The 25,547-nt window shown below is 46.7% G+C and overlaps 1 protein-coding gene across 7 annotated transcripts in view; it reads left to right on the forward strand.

Annotated features, from left to right (window-relative positions):
* ANKS6 (ankyrin repeat and sterile alpha motif domain containing 6) overlaps positions 1-25,340 on the forward strand; it is a 68,523-nt gene extending 43,183 nt beyond the window's left edge. For 3 of the 7 annotated variants that reach the window (XM_053567831.1, XM_053567886.1, XM_053567896.1), the window contains exons 12-16: positions 3,881-4,067; positions 8,987-9,054; positions 14,707-14,823; positions 20,957-21,053; positions 24,818-25,340. In XM_053567831.1, the coding sequence (XP_053423806.1) occupies positions 3,881-4,067; positions 8,987-9,054; positions 14,707-14,823; positions 20,957-21,053; positions 24,818-24,867 (519 nt within the window). In that variant the 3' untranslated portion in view covers positions 24,868-25,340. Of the gene's footprint in view, positions 1-3,880; positions 4,068-8,986; positions 9,055-14,706; positions 14,824-20,956; positions 21,082-24,817 lie in introns of those variants that run through there. The other 4 variants (XM_053567846.1, XM_053567839.1, XM_053567857.1 and 1 more) reach the window with 4 other exon arrangements.
* The last annotated feature ends 207 nt before the right edge of the window (positions 25,341-25,547 follow it).

A 25,547-nucleotide genomic window follows, 5' to 3' on the forward strand; every position in this document is an offset into this window, starting at 1 on the left:
TACAGTACTAAAAGCATGATCCATAAAAGAAAAAATTGCCAATTAGACTTCATCATAGCTGAAATATTTTCAAAAGACACCATTAGGAAAATGAAAAGACACACCGCAGACGAGGAGAAAATACTTGGAAATTGTGTATCTGATAATGGTCTTTTATCTAGGATAAATAAAGAACTCTCAAAATTCAGCAATAAGAACATACACAACAAATTTTAAATGGGCAAAATAGCTAAACAGATACTTAAGGAAGGATGTTCAACATCATTAGTTATTAGGAAAATGCAAATCAAACCCATAATTGAGATAGCACTATATACCTAGTAGGCTAAATTAAAAAATAAAGAGATACGGGTAATGATAAAAATGTAGAATTTCTGGAACTCCTATTCATTTCTGGTAGGAATGTAAAATACTATAGCCGCCTTGAGAAGATTGACGGTTTCTCATAAAACTAAACATCTACTTACCAAAAACCTAGGAGCTATCTTACTCCTAGGTTTTTACCTAAGTGAATTTTTACAAAACTTCTGTTCCTACAAGAATCTGTGAATGTTTATACCAGTTTTTTACAAATCACTCCAAGCTGGAAACATCTCAGATGCTCTTCAGCAGCTGAATGGATAAACGAAACGTGATGCATTCATGCAGTGGAGTGTGTGCCACTATGCTGAGTGAAAAAAGCCAGGCCCAAAAGTCTGCATATTGTATGATTCCATTTGTATGATGTTGTAGAAAAGGCAAAACTGTAGGGATATATATATATATATATTTGGTCTTCATCCCCATTTCCTAGCATATACTCCTCAAATGCTTAGAATCTCCAAAGTGATGTCTTTTGCAGGCTAGCGTGTTCACTGGTAACCGGCGGCCCATAGGCAGCTTTGTATGGGCACTGGTCACCTCCATGGGGGGTGGGGAGAAGGGCTGAAGGTTAAGTTGGTCATTGGTAGTCAGTGGTTTGGTCAGTCATGTCTATGTAATGAAGCTTCCATAAAAACACAGAAGGACGGGGTTCAGAGAGCTTCCCCTGGCTGAACACATGCAGATTCCTGAGAATCAGGAATATCACAGAACTCGGGGAAACACTTGTTTGCAATTACTGGTTTATATGCGGGTGTGATATTATTCAGCCATAAAAACGCTGAAATCCTGTTGTTCATTACTGGCAACATGGATGGAACTGGAGGATATTATGTTAAATGAAATAAGCCAGGGACAGAAAGTTAAACACTACATGTTCTCACTTACATGTGGGAGCAAAGAAAATAAATAAAACCCCGAGGGAGATGTGAGAACACTACTTTGTAGCCTGTCAGTAAGAAACATGGGTAAAACAACCTGGGGCTTTTGATTGGCACCTGAAGAGTTGGGGGCGGGGGGCAGACTTGAGAGACTGAGCCTAAACCTCTGGGATCTGACGCTATCTCCAGGTAGAGTGTCAGAATTGAGTTGGAGGACACACAGCTAGTTCATTGTAGAATTGCTTGCTAGTTTATGTGTGGATTAAAATCCCCACACATTCGGTCCCGGAAGAGAAGCCGCCTCTGTTGATTGTTGTAGGGTGAGAACATAGGAAGAAGTTTGTTTTTCCTTCTGTATCCGTAGGATAGAAAATAGACCAGTTATTTGCATGGCTTAGGATTGGGGGCGGGATTAACTAGAAAAGGATGGCATGTGAGAATTTGGGGGATGACAGCTGTTCTGTACGGTACACTGTTGGTGGCTGTACAACCATATGTGTTTGTCACATCCCGTGGAGTTGTATATAACAGCTATTTTTACTAAATGCAAAAATACAAAATCAACCAGTAACCAAAGATGGAATGCAGGTAATGACAAGGGATCTAACTGTATTACAGATGAATGACACAACCACACTATGGGAGGTGGAGGAGAAAACCCTACGTTGAGGGGTATAAGTGTATGAGACCAAGTGCAGACGGAAGTACTGCACACAAGCACTGTACTCTAGTGAATAATTTTTTCTTACCAGGAGAGGTTTAGCAATTTTGATACCACTTTACATATATATGATTTTTTTGCATGCATGTATACTTTACGTGTTTATAAAGGTTGAACAAATGATACAGTGGTGAGCCGAGTTCTTTACTGTCCAGAATCCAGAGAATGCTAGAAGGAACCCTGTAGAAGGTGGATTTAAGTCAGTATCTGTGTGAATCAGTATGAACACATGCGTTAAAAATACATGCACAGAGTTGATACATGTAAAAGTCAGTATGGCTGGCTGTGTATGCATGGGTTAATATGCATTCCTATATTTCCTTGTTCTTTCTACTGAGAGGACCTAGAAACAGTGACATCTCAGTAGCAGTGAGCAACCTAGTAACCAGATTTTCATTTCTAAATGCCATTTTCTGATATAAGAGACCTTGGAAGGACTTGGAGAAGTGGTTTGCTCTACTGGATCAGAGAAAATGCAAGATGAGCCTCAAGTATTTTGTGGTGTCAGAAAGTAGAGAAGTGCTTTTAAAAAGAAAGAAGAAAAAAAGAGGCACTTTAGAAGGACATAGGAGCCAACCTTCAGTACCTTGAAATGGCCAAAGCTGGAACAGTGAACAACAACATAGATAACAATAGTCTTGGGTGATTGCCCAGAGAGTAAGAAATATCCTGAGTCCATACTGATATGAATAAAGTGATTGAGTAAATAAACAGGAGAGGAAGATCAACTCTTCTGTGCAGAAGTATTCCAAATAATGAAGGGGGAGGGACTAAGCAAAATTGAAAATAACCATTGGAACACCATAGGTCACAATCATGGCATATGAAATCCACCAATGAATGCTAAGATTTGTGGCCAAACCTTAAGAAAAAAAGATATTTACCCTAAAATATCGCCTTCCAAATATTTGTAAGATATAAAGGGGGAAATAGTAACTTTACAGTGGAGAAACCTGCCAGGCACCCACTTAACTAAGTAGCAAAGGTTAGAATCACCAGAAATCAGATTCCATGCACAGGCGTGACCCCCCGAGAAGAGCACATCACCTCTGTGGTAGTCGTCCCACACATACACAGGCAACTCTAATTATGGAAAGACATGAGGCCAGTCAAAATTGAGGGGCATTCTCCAAAATACCTGACCAAGACCCTTCAATTTGTCATGGTCACAAAGACAAGGGGAGACTGAGGAGCCGAAGGAGGTAGGACAATGCAGGGCAACAGGGGTCCTGGATCAGGGCCTGGGCCAGAATTGCGACATCAGTGGTGCAACCAGTGAAACTAAGGGAAGTCTGGAAGCTTGCTAACAAAGCCGCACTGATGTTAACCTGTTAGCTTTGATAATTGTGCTGTGGTTATGGAAGATGTTCTCATCAGAGGAAGCTGAATGGGGAGTGTATGAGAACCCTGTTATATTTGTGGAACTCCTCCTTCATGTGTATAGAATTGTTTCAATATTAAAAACGTTTGTTAAAAAGCTACATGACCAAACAAAAGGGAAAAATAATAAGCGTTTTTGGTTAAAAGTTTGGAAGTGACTGGCATAGGAATGGGACTTTGTGCATCTCTGAGCTGCACTTTCACGTTAGAGCTGGTTAACTGAGGCCCAGAGAGGTAAGGGGTCATGACGTGGCAGCTGTAGGGTTGGGACCCAATACCTGGACTTTCTAACCGGTAAGGTGCCACTTTTTGAATCTCGCCACTCCCTGCTCCGTCTCTCTGCTCCAAGAGTGGATTTTCCTAGAACTGTTTTAATAATGTTCTTTCCGCTTTGCATGTTTTTAAAAGTAGATTTTCTAATCCTGGTTAAACATTGTGGTGAGTCAAATACCACCCATGTTCCCGGTTGTAGGTGTCTCTTTTCATCATCTCCATCCTCCAGGTGATGGCTTACGTATTTTTGCCTTAATCTTTTCAGCAGAAAGTGGAGAGCAGCAAAAGGCCCCCATCTGGAACTTCCAATACCTCCAAAAGCACCTCCCCCACCCTCACGCCCTCCCCATCACCCAAGGGGCACACAGCCGAGTCTTCAGTGTCCTCGTCCTCATCCCACCGGCAGTCCAAGAGCAGCGGGGGCTCCAGCAGTGGCACCATCACGGATGAGGGTGAGTCCCTTGGGGTCCCAAAGCCTCTTCCTCTAACCTTGACCTGGCCATGCAGAGCCACGAGGTACCCTTAGTTGCTATAAGCATCCTGGGCCAGGTTTTTTTTTTTTTCATTTAAATAAACATTCATGCCCCTCCTCTTCCCTGACTCTGCCTTGTATTTTTGTCTTTACGGTGCTAAAGGTATGAGTAGGCTCCATTAAGTGGTTTTTGAATATAGGTGAGTTTGTTTATATGCACAAACATACACCCATAGAAATGCTCCTTCAATACTGAGTTATTTACTTTCCCTGAACCCTGTACAAATCAGGATTCTTTTTTTTTTTTTTTTTTTGGTAGAGACAGAGTTTCACTTTATCGCCCTCGGTAGAGTGCCGTGGCGTCACACAGCTCACAGCAACCTCCAACTCCTGGGCCTAGGTGATTCTCCTGCCTCAGCCTCCCCAGTAGCTGGGACTATAGGCGCCTGCCACAACACCCGGCTATTTTTTTGTTGCAGTTTGGCCGGGGCCGGGTTTGAACCCGCCACCCTCGATATATGGGGCCAGCGCCCTGCTCACTGAGCCACAGGCGCCGCCCCAAATCAGGATTCTTTGTTGCAAGTGAGGGACCCTTCAAAGTGATTTAAGGAAAAGGGAAACCTGATCATTCATTGGCTCATATGATGGGAGTGTCTCTAGGGTGTGCTTCAGGCTCGGCTGGGTCCACCTGCTCTGGAAGTGTTTTTCTCCTCAACTTAGGGAGGCTGTCTCCACATGATGGCAGGCAGCTTCAGGCTTACTTTACCTTCCTACTATTTTTGCAGCCCCAGCAGAAAGAGTGCTGCTTTCTTAGGAGGTCCAGCAAAATCCCAAGGGGTTAAGGCTTGACTTGGCAGAATCTATAATGACTTGGGTCATTTGCCCATCCTTGACTGTTCTTGGCCATCTCTGTGCCCAAGGGGGTGGAATGCACTGATTGGCCAGCCCAGCCCAGCCCAGTTGTATGCCTTTGGAGCTGGAGCCAGGGTCTGTCCTGCCAACATTGTATGGATTAGAAGTGGGAGACAAGAGGCTCTTCAAGGGAGAATTGAAGTTCTGTTTCCAGAAGGAGGACGGGGATGGATACTGAGTAAGTGAAAGTAATAGATGCCCAGTACAACCAGGAACCTTGGAACCTCCCTGTATGAATCACAGGCCTCTCCCATGGGAATGATGAGGGAAGGAAGATGAGTGGACAACGGGGCAAGAGTGGAGGATTTGCAGTCAGGCCCTAGGAAAGAAAAAGGAAGATGGAGAAAAAGCCCATCCTTTAAAACTGCCCCCATGGCTCCTGGGAGCTGAGAGGGGAAGGAGGGAGGGAGCTTTGGTGAGAGAAGGGGCCCAGGCAGGTGCAAATCGAGGTGTGTAAGTCCGAGGAGAGGGCAACCTTACCGTGTGCATGCGTGGTCCTCAAAGCACACTTGTAGGCAGCTCATTGCAGCTGCTGTGGAGGAAGGGGATGAGCAGGGTCTGCCAAGCCAGGTAAGTGAGAATCCCTGCCCAGGCTCCTGTCTGTCCTCAGCTGGAAAATGTGTGTTGCCGTTGGTATCCTCTTTGTTGAGGGGTTGCTCTTACTGTTGTGTGATGTCCAGTTCGATCATTTGTAAAGGCTTCAGAGATTCACCAGCAATCTCATTCTGCCCTAACCAGGTTTTCTTTATGGAGTCTTAAGTTCCCACTCGTGAATTCTCCCACCTCAGAGATTAAGCTCTGAGTTCATTTAGATATTTGTGCCTCATCATTTCCCAGAAGAGTTGAGACAGTGGGTATGTGGAAGGGACTGCCCAGGCCCACTCTCTTTCCCTCTTATTCATTATAGAAAATGGTTCGCAAAGCCCTGATTGGGATGAAAAAACAAGATTACTAGTTGTTTCTTTTTAGTTTAATTTCTCTGGTGTAGAAAGCCTGGTTTTCCCTTCCAGAGTTCCTGGGTCTTGAGACAGCAAGAATTTTTGTCCGGTAAGCATAAGATTGTTAGAGGGAGGGGCTGCAATCCGTCCCCATGTAGCTATTCCTTATAGTATTCTGGGAAACTTGTGGGCCCAGAGAAGGCCTGCATTCAGGCTTTTGCCCTGCACCATTTTTAGACTATGTCCCCTGCTCTGGACTCCTGCTGGAAATGGTGAGGCCTGTGATGGTGTTACCATCTTAGCCTCAAGTTTGTTCTAGGAAGGCCTCTTGGGCAGTCACTGGGTGTGGAAACCAGTGCTGAGTGTGAAGGTAACTTAGCAGGAGACAAACACATTCAACATAATGATACTAGGTTGTTGTTACACAAAGAAGTTCAAACCTGAGTTCCATTCTTCTAAGTGAAGTATGGCAAGCATGGAAAAATAAAGACCACATATACTCAGTGCAAAATTGGAATTAGCCAATCAACACTTACGTGCACATCTGAAAGTAAAACTCAGTGGAAATCAAGTAGGTGGGATAGGGGAGGAGGGGATGGGTGAATTCGCATCTAACAAGTATAATGCACACTGGGTAAAGGGCACACCTGTAACTGACTTAAAATACACAGAAGCAAATGACGTAATCAAAACGTGTACCCCTGTAATATTCTGAAATTAAAAAAAACCCAAACCCGAGTTATTGGCAAAGTGCTGTGTATCATGGAAGTGAAAGGGTGCCCTGGAGAGTGGGCATTCTGGCTGGATCCTGAGACTGAGAAAGGGCTGGGCAAGTGTTGTGCCAGAGCTGACTGATAAATTTACAGGAAATTTCCAAGCTGGTTATTTAACACAGATCTTGTTAAAAAGTTACAAGAACTTATAATTAAGTAAATTATAAAAACGTATATATACTTAAAATGTATTATTTTCTAATTTTTTAATACATTTGACCACTGTCTGCACTCTGAAGGTTGTTTACATCTGTGTATCTGTAGGGCGTACACACCATATAATGATGCGTCACTAATAACAACTATGCATCGCTTCCCAGCTCTGCTTCCACGGACATTATGTTAGTAGATTGAAATTGGCCACGAAGACGGTATTTCCGTCAAGGAAATCAGCAAATACCACACCAGTCAGGGCCCAGTTCATTGTGTTATGGATTGTCGAGATTAGACAGTGATGGAAAAATGTTAATAATGAAGATTAAACTTAAAATTGTGTTTTGTCTATCGTCGTTACATTTTGAATAGCACAAAAAATTGAGAATATATTGTCCCAGTATTTGAAAACCATTATCTGATTCAGCCAGTCTGTTTGCATGAAGTTCCAACATACATCTTTGGTGTTTCATTCTATCTTATTTGTTCCTGTAAACAAGACTATCAACCAACGGTCATGTTCAAACTCTACTTCTTGGCTGTGGATATAAGGGGGGCAAAAACCAGGGAAAGCATTTGGTGAGAATCGATTGGCTGTGAGGAATTTATAATAGAGAAATTATATTTTTTATTATTTATAAGTTATATGCTATCAATTCTTTGTCTCAGTAAAATCTGCAGTAGGCGAATGTGCCTGCGTGCCCACCTGCACACACTCCTCCCCCAGAGAGCCAGTTGCTAGCACTTACCAGCACACCACCATGGGCAGACTGCATGTGGAGGGCACAGCAGGAGCAAAGCGTCATAAGTACAGTGGATTGGATTGTGTGTGGATTGGGGATCGAGTTAACACATGTCTCCTCCCTCAGTAGCCTCTCTTCCGTGCAGCCTTCTTCGGTCACTCTCCTGGGTCCACTATCCTGTCTGTCCCTACATCCCCCATTTGTGCCCTTTACCATAGCACTCAGCTCCAGTGAGAGAAGTGGGGAACAGGGTTAGCCCAGGCCAGGTCACTAGGCCACTGGGTTTGAGTCCCTGCTTTGCCATGGACTAGCTGTGACCTCCCTTGAGATAATGCCTCACTTCAGTAATGGGGGCAGTAATAAGGTCTGCTTCGTGGGACTGTAAAAGGCAAATGGACTAGCCACGTACAGGGGCCCGATAGTGAGCACTGCATCACCCTCATCATTGTGTCTTCCCGCACACTGAGGGCCTTCGCGGCAGGGACCTATCCATCCTGTTTTCCTAGCATTTAGGGGGCACTCTGGTAGTCACTGCTCCCCGGATGGGTTGCTGGGTGGGTGGATGCTACTGAATGTTCTCCCAGGTGTCTGCATAGCTCACTCCGCATTTACTGCTCAATTGTCACCTTGTAAGAGAAGCCTTCTGTAAAACAAGGGGCACACTGCCACCTACCCTTCAACCCCGTTCTCTTCCTTCCTACAGTCTTTGGCCTGTCAGCTCCCTTCTTGTCTGTTTTGGTACCTTTTGAGTCTCCACTGCCTAGTCTGGTAAATCCCTATTGATTATTCAAATGATTATTTCTCCCAGCCCCCCAGATACTGGTCTTGTCTTCTTTCTTTATCTTTGCTGCTCTGATTCCCCAAATCTTCCTCTAGCCTGCACCCTTCTGAAGTTCTGCTGTTCTCTCAGACGCTTCATTCCTTTGGGAAGGCCATGGCCTCGACAGACGTGAGCTAAACCCCTGCTCTGGTCTGAAGCCAACCTGCATGCTCGTAAGTTCTTTCTCAGATGAGCTGAGGACTTGTTGGCATCAACATTTACCGTGTATTCTTGCCCAGAGGACGGCAGAATTTTAGTCCCAGCGGCTAGAACTCCAAGAACTTGATGGTTGCAGCCGTGAGAGAACCAGCCCTGGCTTTGCAGACTGAGGTGGGGTTTTGGGAGAAATGGAGGGCCTTCCTGGAGGTACCAGGACCCACTGCCAGCCTCATCCTCTGGAGCACAGCTTAGATCTTTCTGTATTGGAGTTGCTTGTAGAATATCATTTGAAAGAATATGATCACTACTCTATGGAAATTTGAAGATCACTTTTTTGATACATTTTACTAAATTCTAAAAAAAATTTTCTTTTTCTTTTTTTACATCTTTCCCTCTCGAAGACGAACTGACTGGAATCCTTAAGAAATTATCACTTGAGAAGTATCAGCCTATTTTTGAAGAACAAGAGGTAATGATGTTCCTTTTGAATGTCAATTTAAATCTTACTATAAAAAACAACTTTGTCTAAATACGTAGGCTTTCAGTCTGCAAGTTTGGCTTGATCTTTTTCACTGAGACAGCTGAGGAAATAGAATTTGTGTTCAGCACATTTAGTTCAGTTCATTGCAGTGAAAATCCTAGGACCTTATGGCTTAACTTCGTTATAATAGAATTTTGCACTTTTGAGCACTACTCTCTCTAGAAAAGTATGGGTCTGTCTTGAAAATATTTTTGCTGCATGGGATTGACTGACAGGCTTATAGGTTCAAAACAGGCCAAAAGCAGATCCTCAGGAATCTCTGTTACGTATCTGGATGTAGGGTCTGTGGGAATCTGAGACAGCTCCTATTTGCTTAAAAGCATTCAATTCACATTTTAAAAAAATTACTATTCCACAACCTGGCAGTTCCTCAAAATGTTAAACACACAGTTACCATTTGACCTAGCAATTCTACTCCTAGGTATGTCCCCGTGAGAAATGAAGACGCATGTCCACATGAAAACTTGTGAACAAGTGCTCATAGCAGCATTATTGGTAATAGCCCAAAAGTGGAAACAACCAAAGTGTCCATCAAGTGATGAATGGGTAAATAAAATGTAGTACTTCTGTATGATGGAATATTATCCCACCGTGAAAAGAGTGAAGTACTGACACGATGCAATGTGGATGAACCTTGAAGCATTATGCTAAGTGAAAGAAGCCATGAAGGCCACACAGAGGTTGACTACATAATTGTCCAGATTACAGAAATCCACAGAGGCAGGGGGTTGGATTCGGGGTTGCCAGGGAATAGGAGAAGGGCAGGAGGGAGAGTGACTGCTAATGGGTACAGGGTTTCTGTTCGGGGAGATAAAATTGTTCTAAAATCAAATGTGATGATGGTTGCACAACTTTGTGAACATACTAAAAATCATCGACTTACGTACTTTATGTAAGTGAATTATATCTCAGTAAACTTAAAAATTTTACTGTTTTAGCCAGATAAAAGTCCTACACCAGTACGAAGTTGCAACAAAAATAATTTTATGGTTGGGGGTCACCACAACAAGAGGAACTGTATTAAAGGGTCGTGGCGTTAGGAAGGTTGAGAACCACTGTCCTATACAGATCCACCAGCCATGCAGCAGAGTGTGATCCCTGGATTTGGACAGTCTAGTGATCAGCTTTGTACGTGAAAAGTGTCTTCAGTATGTAGCATCGTGAGAGTGACTCATCGTCCCCATCAAACTGGAGATGGGATTGGGGAGTTTGTGTTTTAGTTCAAGGAACAAGCAGGGGGTGCACTGGCTTTCTTCCTCTGCCATGTCCAGTCTGTCATTCCTGCCTCCTTGATGTTTTATTTACTTTTATTTTTTAGAGACAGAGTTTTACTTAGTCACACTGGGTAGAGTGCTGTGGCGTCACTACTCACAGCAACTTCAAATTCCTGGGCTTGAGCAATTCTCTTGCCTCAGCTTCCCAAGTAGCTGGGACTATAGGCACCCACCATAACACTTGGCTATTTTTTTTTAGAGAAAGGGTCTGGCTCTTACTCAGGCTGGTCTCAAACTCCTGAGCTCAGGCAATTACCTGCCTTGGCCTCCCAGAGTGTTAGGATTACAGGTGTGAGCCACCGTGCCTGGCCCTCCTTGGTGTTTTAAACTTTAACAGTGATTTTTCGCATCTCCAAGAAATCTTTCCAGCTTTCCACCTACCGCCTGCTTTTGTTTGATATGCTCGTGTCCTCTTTGAGCGTACGGAGAACGTCTCAGAGGTACTTCTGCTTCTCTGTCTCTGGTTCATAAGATGACACTGGTTCTGTTTCTCGTTATTTTCCCTTTTTTGAGCTAGACCATTGGAGAGTTTACCTGGCCTTCATCCATCAGAGGTTGCTGCAGTTATGCAACTGAGGGGTGTCCCAGCTGATAAAAATCTTCAAGAATTTTAAAGGGAAGGGGAAGGCGGATTGTATGGATTTGCTATAGTTTTAACTTGCTCACCAAAAGTCTCTGCTGCTCTGGGACCTGGGAGGGACCCTGAGCGTGCTGTGGGGAGAGCTAGGGGATTTCTGTGTGTCAGGGTAGTATGAGGTTAGCTGAGGCGATGCCCTGGGCTCTGCCTGACTGATGCAGTAGCTGCCTGGTTAGGAGCCAGGCTCAGCTGTCTCTGTTTAGTCGTTTTCTCTCTGGGTAACATGTAAGCTGTGAGTACTACAGGGGATTCACCATCTATGGACTCTACTCCAGGCTTCCCCCATGGAGACATTAGTGAGACTGGGGTTTTAAGCCTACCTATCGTCCGCTGCCCCGGCCTCTAGACCCAGTCCTCACAGCTATGGGGTACTTCTTTTTTCCTCTTGTAGAAACCCCTGAAAGTATCAGGAATGCAGATAGCACTTTTCCCTGGTTTCTAGCACTGACAAAAATTTCTGCCTTTTAACAATAATAAATAATGTTTTTAGTCATCATTGGAATTTGCAAGAGGGATGAGATTAATACATGCTCTCATTTTAACATGTTGAAACCAAAGCTAGACTAATAATTTTTATCTTTCTACCTATATTAGGAAAGATTTGATTTGGCTACTTGTATTGAAGAAAAACAAAATAATGGTGTCCTAAACAAAATATAAGGTTATTTATCCTGTAGACAGTTGGGAGGCTTTCTCAGCTGTCTGCCCCACCATCACTAAGGTGTGTGGGCCACATCCTCAGAGTCTAATATGGCTGCTAGAGCACTAGCCATTACATCCACATTCCAAGCAGCAAGATGAGAGGAAATTGCAAAAGTATACTTTCTGTCCTTTTTAAGGAGACTTCCCCAAAGTGCCATGCAGCTTTATTATATCTCAGTGGTTAGAAGTTTGTCACTTGACATGTACTTATCTCCAAGGTAAACTTAGAAGTACATGTTTTCGCTGTGTGGAACTGTGCCCAGCTAGAAAAAATAGAGGTATGAATATTGAAAGGACAGTAGTATGTTTTTACTCTTTTCCTGCTCATCTTCACAAGGATTCACCGGAGAGGACTCAGTCTCTGGTATGCTCCATCTGAAATGAGCCAAGAGGGCTTGGCATCACCCAGTGTTGACAGAGTTCAGAGATGGAGAAGGTCAGTGCAAATGCAGAGGCAGGAGAAGGCAAATCGATGTGGTCGCTCATTAGTTACTTACTACTTGAGTCATTGCCCCTTGCCAGGCCCTCTGCCAGAGCCTGGCACTGGGAGATGCAGAAACGCCCGCAACACTCAGGGAGCCCATGGAAGGGGTCTACAAAATGAAGAACTCAGAGACGACCAGAGCGCAGAGTTAAGCTGAACTTTGGCGAAAGGGAAATGAGACAGAAAGGACATCTGAGAAGAAGGCACTGCACTCAGAGAGCTGTCGGCACTCCGGCCTTGGGGCTGGGCCAGAGCCAGCGTGTCTGGAGGAGAGAGTGGAGTCTGGCCAGGCAGGGGCTGGACATGTGGACTTTCTCACCCAGCCACAGGCTGGGAAGCTCTGCAGCCTCCGATGTGGAGGCAGAGGGGTTAGAGGAGCTGGCGAAGCAGCACCAGTGGGAGGGAGAAACTGGTTAGAAGGTGGAGAGCAGGTGTAGGGGACAGAAGTGCCCAGATTTGGCTAAGGTGCCAGGCTGGATATGGGTCCCTGCTACAGGCCCTGGGGTGGTAGGGAGTGACTGGCGTCCAGCTGGGCCGGGGGCAGGAGGTTTTCATCAAATGAGTATAATGAGTATCACCTGCTCCTTCAGTCCTTCAGCATTTCATGGACTATGAAGTCCGAGAGAGACACTGGGAGTGTATTTACTATCAGAGAGGTAGCAGCACCTGCATCTCAGAGCACCCTTAGGGCTGGCTAGCGGCAGACTGCCCCATTGACTCAAACCTGGCTCATGGTTGGTTGGTGGGTCGGTCGGTCAGTTGGTTTTAATACAGAAAAGTAAAGTGACTATTAAGAGAGAAAAAAAGATGAGGTGAGGGGCATTAGGATTTCAGAAAACCTCCCTCCACATAAATATTTTGAAGTTTTGAACATCTGATTCCATGAGAGGGAATATAAAATAAAGCCTACTTATAAAATGAAAAACTAAGGATTTTCAATAAGTTATGAAAGTTTTGTTTTAATTGATGGCAATATCGTATAACTTAAAAGTATAATCATCTCTTTTAGTTTGTACATGTAGTTTGTAAAGCTCTTTCTAAACTCTCTTTGTAGATCCTGCAACCACCCTATCATTTATGTGGTGGGAGTGTGCATACCTTCAGGGTAGGGAACTGAGGTGAGGCACCTGCCTGGGTCCCTTGGCAAAGTTGGCATTGGTGCCCCATCTGCCCGTCTCCAGGATGACAGGGCCTCCTCCTCCTGAGCACTGGCGAGGGTGTTGGGGGAAGTGGGCTCTTTGTCCCACCTCTCAGATGAGCTCTGTCGGAGTCTGATTTGTGAGGCTGTCTATAAAGGCAACTTCCTAGAGTGGGGGGAAGGGTCCAGACAGGTAACAGCGTCCCTTAATTCTTAGGGAAAGTCGTGTTAACAGGGAGGCTGCTGCTGGCAGGGCCCCTCCTGGGGAGAAGTAGTGAATGTGCAGCTGTCACACCTGAAGTGTCACGTGGCATTGTGCAGAAGGGCCAGGTCCTGGGATCTGCTGCCTGGGCTCTGGCTCTGCCCCTTTTACTACCCATGTGGCTGTGGGTGCTCAAAGTCTCTGCATGCCTAAGTTTCCCTATCCCCAAAGTGGGGTGATGTTGTACCCCACCTTACGTTGTGAGAGTTAAATGACTCAGTCTACATAAAATGTATAGGAAGTGCTTTGGACACCTGGAACTAGCTGCTGTTACATTCCTCATGTTCTGACAGTGACACTGGCCTCCAGTGGACCGAAGCTGGATTCTGGCAGGTGTGGAGGCTTGTCCTCTGCCCCACTCTGTCTGGGGCTGTTGTCATCCAGATGCAGGGTGAGAAGTGCTTGCTTCACCCGAACCACTTTTGACTGTCCCTTCATCCTGCCTTAGAGGAGCAGAGGCCAGTCCCTTCTCTGGAATAGATGTTCCACTTCCATGTCCAGGGCATAGGCGTGGCTGACAGAGCTGTTAGGATCTCACCCACAGAAACAAGGACTACCTGGTTGTGAGCCGCCCTTCTCCTAGCCCTCCTCTGCCCTCCGTGCCCTTCTCTCCGTGGTGGCTCCTGTTTATCCCTCCCCCTAGCTCCCAGTCTTCCCACAGTCGGCTCCTCTCTTGTCCTCTGTGGGGGAAGCTGGGTGGATACCACGACACACCACATCCCTAGGCAGCATCCGAGACTGTTAACGGCGCAGCTGCCCGGGTCCCCCTTTCTAATAGAGGGGTCTGGATTTCTGCTTTTCTTACCTCCAAGATTATTCTCTTGAAGATTTTCCTTGTTTCAGTTAAGGGTCTTTCCGAAATGCCATCTATTCAGAAAATCCGAGGGCTAGAGCTGAAGAGAGTGGGGTTTCAGTGATATTTTCAACTAAATTGTAAGCATAAAGGTAGGAATCAGGAGTCGGGAATCATCATCAGTTCGCTCCTGATGAGCACTTGCAGCTCGGACTTATGATGCTTCTTTTGCGGTTGGGATAAGAGTGTGGCATCGGGCAGATGGTGGCGAATCCCCCCTCTCTTCCCAGGTGGATATGGAGGCCTTCCTCACACTGACTGATGGCGACTTGAAGGAGCTGGGCATTAAGACAGATGGGTCCAGGCAGCAGATTCTGGCAGCAATTTCTGAACTGAACGCAGGCAAGGTATTATTCTCAGTCTATTTTATTTTTTTTGTTCAGACGGCTGATAGCCTTGCTGGGAGCCTGGGGACTAGGGGAGGTCTAACTTTGCCTCTTCTGGCATGTGTGACAGATCCAACCCCACTTGCGCACTGCTCACAACTGATAACTCATCACCTCCGGCTGTGGCTCATTCCCTCTTCACACCTCTCTCTCCATTAGGTTGTTGTTTCTCTCCAGATTTAGCCAGAATATTCATTCCCTCGGGTAATTTGAGCTCACCGGGCCAGGTGTTGCCCCCGGGAGCATTGTGGGTGCAGAGCCAGACAGGCCCCGGAATCAGGCTGCTCTGGGTTGGAATCCTGGCTCCTCTGCTTATTTGCAGTGTTACCAGGGCAAAGCATGTGCTTCCCCGAGCCTCCCTGCAGGGTGAGAGTCATGGGGTGGTTATAAGAACTGAAATGCTTCTTAGGGCACCTGACATGCAGAGAGCCATCAGCCACCATTGCCGGTGGCATCCCGTGTTTTGGTCTAATGTCAGATTTCTGTCTCCTCAGCTTTAAAGCTGAAGATTAGCAGTACCCCCCACCCCCACCCAAAGGTGTGCTCGTGCACACACAAAAGAACCAAAAAAAAAACAAAAAAAACACAAGCTAAAAAGGGCAAATACTCACTTTGTAAACGTTAGTTCAGTTGCTATTGAGCTATTCGAGCATTTTGCCTTTTGTTTTTTTCCAAATATAGGCTGGATTTTCTGTTTCTCACTCCAGCAGCAATGTAGAATACCTGCTTACCTGACGCTTTTTCACACTTTGCCTAACAGCTTCCCACTTGTTGGACAATAGTGTCGTGTCGCGTCTGGGATTTTACAATTATAAATATTACCATAATGGAATCTCTCCCTTTTGCCGTTTTCCTTCTTTTATATTTGTTCCTTTGTTCCTTGGGCTGTGTTCCATGAAATGAGATTATGTCAGAGAGCATGGCCATGTTCATGATTCTTTCTGAATACTGCTGAGTGAGGCACAGAAATACGTAGCACCCGCAGCAAATGGACGTTTACACGGCACTTTGTCATCTGTACATAACATAGCATACGTTTCTGCATCAGTCCTCAGGACAGCCCGGGGAGGCTGGTGTCCTTACATTTACCTTGTCAGGTGGCGTGTGAGCAGAGTCTAAGGAGACCCTGTACCCAGGTCACAGAGTGGTGGACGGAGGAGGCAGAGTCTATAGCCAGGTCTTCGGAACCTTTCTGCTATACCAAGCTGTGTGGAGGTGGCTCCTCCCAGCCCTGCCAGGATTAGAGGTGGTTGTTTTTGTTGCTGTCGTGTCATTATGATGATGACGATTTGAGACAGGTTCTTGCTCTGTCACTCAAACTGGGGTGCAGCGGTGTCATCATAACTCATTGCACCCTCAAACTCCTGGCCTCAAGTGGTCCTCCTGCCCCGTCCTCCCAAGGTGCTGGGATTAGGATCACAGGCATGAGCCAGCATACCGGGCTTATTGATTATTATTACCTGTCTATAGGTTACGAGTTGATCCTTCAAAGTGACTTAGTTAGCATTGCTGCAGGCATTTGCAAGGCTGGATGATTTTCCTCAAGATTTTACTATTTGTTCTTTCTCCTCTGTAAATGGCCTGTTTACAGGGCCTGGAGTTAGATTTCTTGCCTGTTTCCTGGGCCTAGACTCCCTCACTCTACAGATGGGGATGCCTAGGCTTAGACATGAGAGGTGACTCCTGACTTCCAGACTAGCACCACTTCCACTCTGCTGTTAGATGCGCAGGGCAGAGAAGGTGGGCGAGGCAGGAGCGAAGGTTACAGAGGTGGGCAGGACTTGGCTGTTAGAAAGGCAGCATCTAGGAAACAGAAGCCCCAGGGTGGTTCACAAAACAATCACTAAAGACTTTGGGGCATCCATTTATTCGTGAAAAAGGGCTATTTGCATATTTGCTATGCAAAGAATCCCTCCATGCCAGTCCTGTGCTCTGAGCATGTCACATATTATAGTCATTCATTTAATCTGTTCAAAAGCTGCCGAGGTCAGTTCCAGTTTATATTGGTAGATGAGGAAATCAAGGCACAGTGAGGCTAAGGAATTTGCCCAAGGTCACATAGTAAGTGGCAGAGCCAGGAATGGAACCTGGAGTTTGTGTCCTGACCACAGGCTGTACTGCCTTAGTGCTCCCGCACAGCACATGTAATGGAGAGGCAGGTAGTGCCATGAAAGCTTCCAGCTTAGAGTGGGACTAAAAAGGAAGGCACGGGAACACATTCCTGAGCAAGTGGCAGGGCAGCTGAAATTTAAAGGAAGAATGGGGCCACTGGGGAAAGGGGTAGAAGAGCAGTGTAGACCAGGCAGAGGGAAGCATGTGTGCAAAGGCCCTGAGGTGAGAAGATAACGCCATTCATTTAAAGAACTAAAGGAGTGGATGGAGCACAGTGCAAGAGCCATAGCCTTTGGGAGGCTCCAAGGGACAGATGAGGCCCCAGGGTGGTCCGAGTGACCCGTGCAAGGAAGGGCAAGGGGGAGGGGGAACGATACGAGTGATGGTGGGAGCTGTGGCCCGGGAGTTAGAGGACCCTTCCTCCTCCTGTCCCACAGGAGAGAATGGAGGTGGGGAGTGCCCTGTGTCTGCCAAGTAAGGAAGGAGAAGGACAGAGAAGGTTCTGGATGCAGGAGGAATGAGAGGACAGACCAGGAGCTGGTGTCACCAGGTGGCAACTAATAAGCCAGAAACCTCCCCTTTGACCCATGCTCTTGGTCCAGGTCGCAAAAAGAAGACAGACTGGGTTGGTTTGCAAATCTTAAAAATCTTAACCTGGTATCACCAGGATGGGCAAGGTGACATCTTGAGCCCATCCCAAAAGGAGGACATTTTTCTTAAAGTTTATACAGACTAGAACCTTTTTCCAGCTTTCTCTCAAATTCCTTTGCATCCCCTGTTTCTATAGTATTCTGCATCCTGTACTGAGTGTGTCCTCTACAGGTGAAGCAGAGGGACGGCTGCTCATGCCCACTTTGACTCAACTCACCAGCTCCCAACCAAGTGACCCACATGCCCCTGACGTGCCAGGCCCAGGCAGCCACTGAGGCCCACACTGTCCTTCCCATAGGCAGCGTCCACCCTGCAGTCAGGTAACTCCAGACAGAAGCAGGTATGAGGGCAAGGAGCCAGTCTGAACTAGCTCCCCAGAGACAGGCCCTGACATTCAGGGCAGATAGTACCAGAGAAAGTCCTCTGGAAGCGAGGACCACGTAGCCTAGTGTGCCGTAGAGAGAAGACATGAGTAGGAGAAGTTTGGTATTACAAAAAACAAATTTAACTTCTGCACTATTTCAAGCTACAGCTGCAACTTTGGGCTAGTGCTTAAAATGAGCAAAGAATTCTGGCCAAAGGTGGTTCCAAGAACCCTCATCATGCCTGTTAGATGTTCCGGGCCAGAACTGCCTGGCCCTGGCTGCAGGGGATCCTGCCTCTTCCATTGCTGTAGTGCATGAGCATGTCCCTTTTTTTGCAACAGGCTGGGCCCTTTGGGGCTTGAATGCTCGGTACACTGGAATGCCCAGCCAGGGACGTGTGTGCGAGGGAGGTCTGGCTTCCTTTGCCCCGTGTCTGTCTTGCTGTGGCCACAGCATGCTGATGGGTTGTAGAATTTGTGTAATGGTTCATGAGGAACATTTTAAAAAACAGAATAAAATAGAAAATTATCACTGTGCTTTGCCAGGTAGAAAGGACAGGGCCTGTTTCAGTTGTGTATGCTTGCATGAAACAGAATTGTGATGTAAAATGTATTTCTTACACAATCAGATCTGACTCATTATAACATAATGTCAGTAAATATTATCAAGCATACTTTGAGCAAAGCACTAGAGACCCTCAGCCTACAAGCCAGGTAAGTTCCAGGGGAACCCACCCCAGTATTTCAGTTGAGATCTGAGCCATCCCTCCGCCTCTCCTGAGGAGGACGTGCCCAATACAGGACACAGGCTGCTACAGAAACAGAAAATGGGGGTGGTGCATTTGAGGGAAAACACGAGTGTGGTAATTTCAGATGAGTTAGGCATTGGAGAAGGTTCACTAGAAATGATGAGTTAGTTGGTTCTAAACCATTGTTTCTTTCTTGTCCCCTTTTTTGTCCCTATCAAAGTAGTACATATTCATTTTGCTAAATTTGCACATTACCAAAATGCTAAAAAGGCAGGGGGTTTTGTTTGTTTTATGTTTAAGAAATCACGATCCAGTCACCCAGAGGCCAGTACCATTCACTTTTAGGCAGAAAACTCTGCGGTGTGTTGTGCCAATTTTTTTTTTTTTTTTTTTTTTTTATGACATAGCTAAGATAAATTTGGATCTATAATTTTTACATCCTGGTTTCTTAAACAAAATTTATGCAGCTATCTATGCCACAAAGAACTTTTCTCATATAATTAATGTATATAGATGTGTGAAAATGAATTTTTTTAAAATCCCTAATCATTGGACATGTAGGTATCCAAACTTTATATAAAAAATGCGGCAACAGACAACTTTATAATTATCTTATCAGAATAGATGTCTAAAAGTGGAATTACTGAGTCAAAGAGTCGGAATCAAGGTGTATGTACATCTGAATTACTTTATAGCAAGAGGGCCTGTAAACACTCCCCCCAGCTGTGGGTGCTTGACTTCTCCCTTCACGGTAGCCTTGCCAGGAGTGTGTATGGCCAGTATTTTATAATGTTAATTTGACAAGCCAAAAAAAAGTGCCTTGTTTTAATTTGCATTTTTTTGAAATATTAGGTAGATTAAACCTTTTTTTCTACATTTAATGTCCATTTGTTGCTTTGTTTTTTCCTTTTGAGAATTATCCATCGGATCCTTTGACGCTCAGGGGTTTTTTAAGGGCAATTATCATTACCATCTTCAATCAGCTATGGATGCAGGAAAGGCTTACCATTTTAATCATCACTGCTCCCCCCTAAGGTTAGGAGGCAGTGAGTGCAGGGACCCTGTCTCCCCATGAACGCATTCTTCAGGCAGTTAAGGCCGAGGTGGTGTTTGGTAATTAAACCACTTGTCACCTTTCCTATTACTTCTTAGCCCTCTGTGGGTTGCACAGTGCTGCCCCATTCATTATCTCATGGTGAGCTCAATTGAGGCCCCAGGGGGTGACATTATCCCCATTTTACAGACATGGAATGGGGACATGCCAGGGAGGCCACCAGTAATTAGTGGAGGAGGAGAGACATCCCATGCCCTGGCCTTCTACTCTGTAGCCTTGAGACTGGTGTTGATGGAACGCTAAGGCCGTGTTTCCATCTTATTTGCCTAGAAAAGGGGAAAATTTTGAAAGGAGAATCTTACTGTCCTCTCAGGGGTTAGGAGGCCTTGTCAGTACAGGAGATGTCTGCTTGGGGGTATGGACAGAAACTACCCCCTTACCTGAGAGTGAAATGACAGGAAAGAAAATTTGAAGTCTGGGCTTATTCAGTGGACACTCCCTCCCCCACCATTCCACTCTTAGCAGAGAACAATCTGCTGGTCATTGTATATCTTTAATTCACTTTACATTTTGACTGCATCTACTTGTTAATTTAACAAATATATTTTTAATCTACCCTTCTGCCCTCTGAGGGTCAAACCTGCCCACCTCTTACAAAGGGTCTAAAGTCAGCAGCAATCGTGTGAAGTGGGGGTTTTGTAGGGATGGGGTGAGAAGGGAATCTCTGTGAATAGGAATCTGACACCTTTTGGCCAAGGGGGAGTGAAAGATAGTTCATCCTCTCTCCCTATAGCAGGAAGAAATATGGCTCCTGTTGGATTCCCTGGAAATCTGACAGCTGGAAAGACACAGAGCGGGGCAGGGGAGGAAGCCTTCCTTCCAGGCCACAGGCCTGCCGGCTGGGCTCTGCTTCCTGTCCTCATACAGCGATCAGACTTCTGCATCCCAAGGGCCTGTCTAGCACTGATGGCAGGTGCTGGGGGAGATTCTGACTCAGTGTGTTTTTATTAAGCTTGGTACTCTTTCAATTAGGTAATTTATTTTCCCCAAGACGCCTATGGGTTTTTCGAGTATGAGTTGAGCATTAACAGCACTGTGTCAATTGAATTAATGGTTAAAAGATTTAACAAGACTTTCTGTGTCTGTTTTCAATTTCCTCCACAGGGACGCGAGAGACAAATTTTACAGGAAACCATTCACAACTTCCACTCTTCCTTTGAGAGCAGTGCCAGCAACACCAGGGCCCCTGGCAGCAGCCCCTGTACGTGACCTCGTCCTATGGCTACAGTGTGAGCTTTCCGAACCCCACCTCCACCTTCACATGGCCACGACCCAGCCCCTGCTCCCAGAAGTACCCCTGGCTCTGTCATACCGCTGTGCCTCAGTCGTTTCTCCCTCCACCTGGAGCACCCTTTGTCCTGTCCTTGCTGCACAGGTTGGCAGTGCCTATTGCTGTGACAGACTTCATCTCACAGGCCGACTCTCTCAGCAGGACCACTGCTGGTTGGCAGGTGGTTTCACATCATGATTTGGGGACCCAGCTTCTTTCCTCTGGTGCTTCGGAAGCCCTGGGGTCTTTGCTCCTGGCTGGCAACAAAGGAAAGGGATGGGAGAGAAGGCCCAGTCACTTCTTCACTGCCTTGTCCTTAACTGGCACACACTCCTGTTCATGCTTCATTGGCCACCAGTAGTCATGTGGCCCCACCTGGATGCAAAGGAGCCTGGGAATTGTAGTCTCCGTCCAGCAAGGGGCTTCCCAGCAACAACTTTGAACTTAGATGGAGCATGCAAGGGGAGTAGGGATTACCCTTCTTTGCCACAGCTTCCCTTAAAAATTCCAGCTTGTCCCTCCTGGTCCAAGTCACCTACCTATCAGATGAAGCCTTTCTAGTCACTGGTGTCCCTTACTGCTTTCTGTGTGACTCTGCTCTGGCACCTCATTGTACCTGCTCATGTATCATACGGCAGGTGTTGAGGCTGTGTATGTTGAGTGCATTTTTCTTTATTGTGGCAACAGCCTTTTATGTAGGAAAAATAGAGGTGGCCTGCTGAGGGGAGCCTTTCTTTCTGGCTTTTGGCTTCCTCATCTGCAGAATAGAGGGTGGAGCAACATGATGCTCCGATACTCCAGCCACAATGGGGCTGTCTGCACTGCAAGGGGGAGCAGAAGGTTAGTGCGTCACATTGAGAAAGCTCCGGCGTTCCAGGCAAAGATGTGTAGAATTTGGAATTTGTTTTCTAAATCATGTTAATGGTATGTTCCTTGAAAGTGAATAGGCCCTTGTAGTTTCTGACCATGTCACGTTATATTAGAGGGGCTCTGACTTTTAAAAGCCATTTGCTTTCTGCAGTGTTTTTTAGTGAGTGATTTGTTGGCCAGTACCTCGTGCAGCCCTGTTATATGCTGGGTGGCTGCATATAGGGACAAGCCAGAGCTGCTGTCCACCCTGGAGCATCTGGACAGGCAAGAGGAGACCTGTAAACAGTCCCAACTCCGAGAGGCAGCATAGTTGTATAGAAAGAGCTTGCACTCCGGACTCAGGTTCAAGATTCAGATCCAGCCCTCAGTCTCTCTATTAGATCTTGGAACCAGCCCAGCGTGCATAAAGGACTTGGTCTGTAGGAAGTACCCAGTAGGTGGTACTTCACAGAATTTCAGTCTCTACTGTGAGCTGTGCTGGTATCCGTGGGAGGTGCCCTCTCTCATCTGTCCCTCCCCCAGCCATGAAAGCCCACCCCTATGTGGCTTTTAGAGCATTACCATACTGCTCAGGCCCCTCTGCCTCAGGGCCCAGTGGGTGCTGTTCCTTCATCATCCTTTCCTCCTACCCACAGAAGCCAACTTTGCACATGACTAAAGATACAGCCTTTGATTTGGGCCCTTACAAACAGACATCTCTGTAAAGGTTCCTCGAGGCCCATCCTTCTTACAGGAGACACGCTCCTTGATCACCTTATGTGTGTACTGGCAGCTTTACCTCACTGTCTTTTCACCCTCTCTGCCCCCCGCCCCCGACCGGGGTAGCCTCCTCCTGCACGTAGAGGAGCAGGTGCTTTGACAGAAGCCACTCCCCAGTTACGCAGCTCTAAAGGGGGCAGGTCTGAGGTTAGAGCCGGCCTGCTGGCTGTCCAGACTTTTCCACCAACTCCTAAAGGTTCCTGAGCTAGGAATCTTTAGCTGTTTTAATTTACTGATAATCTCCAGGGGCTAGCGATAGGCCTAGAAGTGTCTACCCCTAAAATACATGGCTCCTATTGTTACATGCTTTGCAGTTTTGTGCCTGCTTTTCACTGAGGTCCTGTGCTTCAGTGTCTCATGTATCAGTGTAACTTCCGCTGAGATAGGTTTGACTAAGCACCTACCACACACAGGAGCTGTGCCTGTGCTGGAGTCCCTTTCCACAAACATGAACCTCCATGATCTCATTGGATGAGCCTGGACAGAGCAGGGCTCCTTATTCCCATTTTGCAGACAGGAGAACTAAACCAAGGCTCTAGATGATGCCTCTCCTATCTTTTCCACTGGACTCATGTCCAGGGTTTTTTCTCTCAGGCAGTTTCTGTGCTGGTTGGTGAGAGGTCCCTGGTACCCTTGATCACTCCCTCCTGGGGACCATTCTTACCCCACGTGTGTACCTACCCACCTCCAACAGGCTATCCCCTCCACAGGAAGTGCCTCCCTTGCTCAGTGACCTTCACCAGTATTTCCCAAAGTGTGCTCCCTAGAACACTAGTTCCACAGGAGGTTACTAGGTTTTCTATAAAGAAAATAAGGGGGTGTGTATGTGAAAGTGGAGTGAGCTTCTGTGATCAGGTGGATTTGGCAGACACAGGGTTAAGGCTGAGCTGCACGGTCATCTTTGCTGTGGACAGCTCATAACCTTCAGTGCACTGGAGTGTGTCGGGCTCCTGCACCAGGCCTGAGCTGTAGCATTTCCTACACCCGTCTGATCACAGGGCATTTCTCCAGTATCCTCGTACAAGATGGGTCTCTTGGACCTCTTCAGGGAAGCCCCACTTGACAGGACAGTAGTAGCCATGAGGCCTCCCAGCCCTTGGACATGCATTGGCTCAGGGTGATTGGTGTCTCCCTCCCACCCCTGTAGCAGTGGTCTGCTTGGCAGTGGGATATCAGGGTGCGGTTCCCTGACTTCGCTCATAAGGTTCTCTATCCTGGGGCCGGTCCAAGCCCCTGCTGGCCAGGGCAGGGCTCCCACCTTTCTGTGTACCAGACTATTACATGGAGGCCAGCTGGTTTTACAAGGAGACTGTTTGCCTCTTCGTTCTTTGGCTCCCTGAACATTTACTGAGCACCTACTCTGTGCCTCCCCCATGCTTGCGATCTAAATCCAAGATGGAAAAGGCTCATTTCTGCCCTCAGGGCAACCTTAGTTCTGCAGAGGAGATGAGCACGTAGTACAGGGGTGTGGTGACACAGGCGTATGCTCCGTGTGTGGCCCAGGGAAAGCCACCATGATGGCTCCCCCTCAGCCCAGGCAGGGCTCCGAAGAGGGAACCGGAGCTGGGACTTAAACTGGAGCAGATCTGGAACGACTGCAGGTGAGGAAGAGAAGGCACCCCAGGCTGGGGAGCAGTGTGTGCAAAGGCAGCATGTAACATTTGTGGGTAACACATCACCTGGGGAGGAGGGGTAAGTCAGTTACTTGTTTTTCTGGTTTTTGGTCCTTTGGAATGTATTGAAACAATTCGTTATCCCTGAAAGAGTGCTGGATCTAGAGTCAGACTTAGCACTGGGTTTTGGCTCAGCCACTTCTCACTGTGTAATGTTGGGTATGTTTCTTCATCTACATGAGGCTCAGTTTCCCTTTTGGTTACAAGGGAGTTGCAGTTCTCAAGGGGCTAAGGATCAGGTGAAGAAGGTGAGAAAGGCCTTTCATACTGTGGAGCTGTACACATGTGAGAAATCTCAGAGATAGTTGCATGTTTTTAAATCTCTCTCTCCCTCTCTACTTCTCCCTTTCCTCTCTCCTCCCTTCCCTCTCCCTTTCCCCCACCCTAATGAAGCTATGGCCGGGTGGGTGAGGCCAGAAGAAGCCATCTCCAGCAAGAGGTAGCAGCAGCTGAGATGGCTCTGCTGGCCAGAGCCAGTCGGAGAAGGAAGGGTCGACCTTTGGATCCTGCCCTCCATTGGCGTGTGACGCTGGTCTTCCCAGCAAGGTGGACAGAACAGGAGGAGACAGTCTGGCCAAACTGTAGGAGCTGACGCCGTGGGCAGAGAGGGGGCAGGGAGGCCTCCCTCTGACTTGCTCTTGCTGTGGAGCTGTCTGAAGACCGTTGTTGCATAGGCCAGGCCTGAGGCCGATGACTGCGAACATCCATACTGACCTGCACTTCCCAGTCAGTGCCTCCAGAAGGACCTGGGACCCTTCCCAAGAAGATTCTGCAGTCCGGAATAAAGGTGCCATACCATGTCTGTCCTTGTCCATTCCTAACAAGTTAATCATGCCTTGTTAACCAGTACCGTAGGTCCTATGCAACATGTAAAAATACCTGATGTTGTCCCTAATAAAATTGATCCAAAATTCTGCAGGACTGGCCTGCAAGAGGGTGTTCCCCTTGGTGTGCTGGGTAGGGAGTCACCTCCCTTGGGAGTTTCTCACTGGTGAAATACTTCCTGAGGGCTTTCTGGGCTCCCCGCTGGCCTCAGGGGGCTCTGTGCCTCCTCTACAGGGTCTAGTCCACACTTGTGCTGCCATAGTATCAGCCATAGTATCAGCTGAGGAGCCAATCTCAG

Source organism: Nycticebus coucang, chromosome 2 (genome assembly GCF_027406575.1).
Source record: "Nycticebus coucang isolate mNycCou1 chromosome 2, mNycCou1.pri, whole genome shotgun sequence".
Classification (NCBI taxonomy): Eukaryota; Metazoa; Chordata; class Mammalia; order Primates; family Lorisidae; genus Nycticebus; species Nycticebus coucang.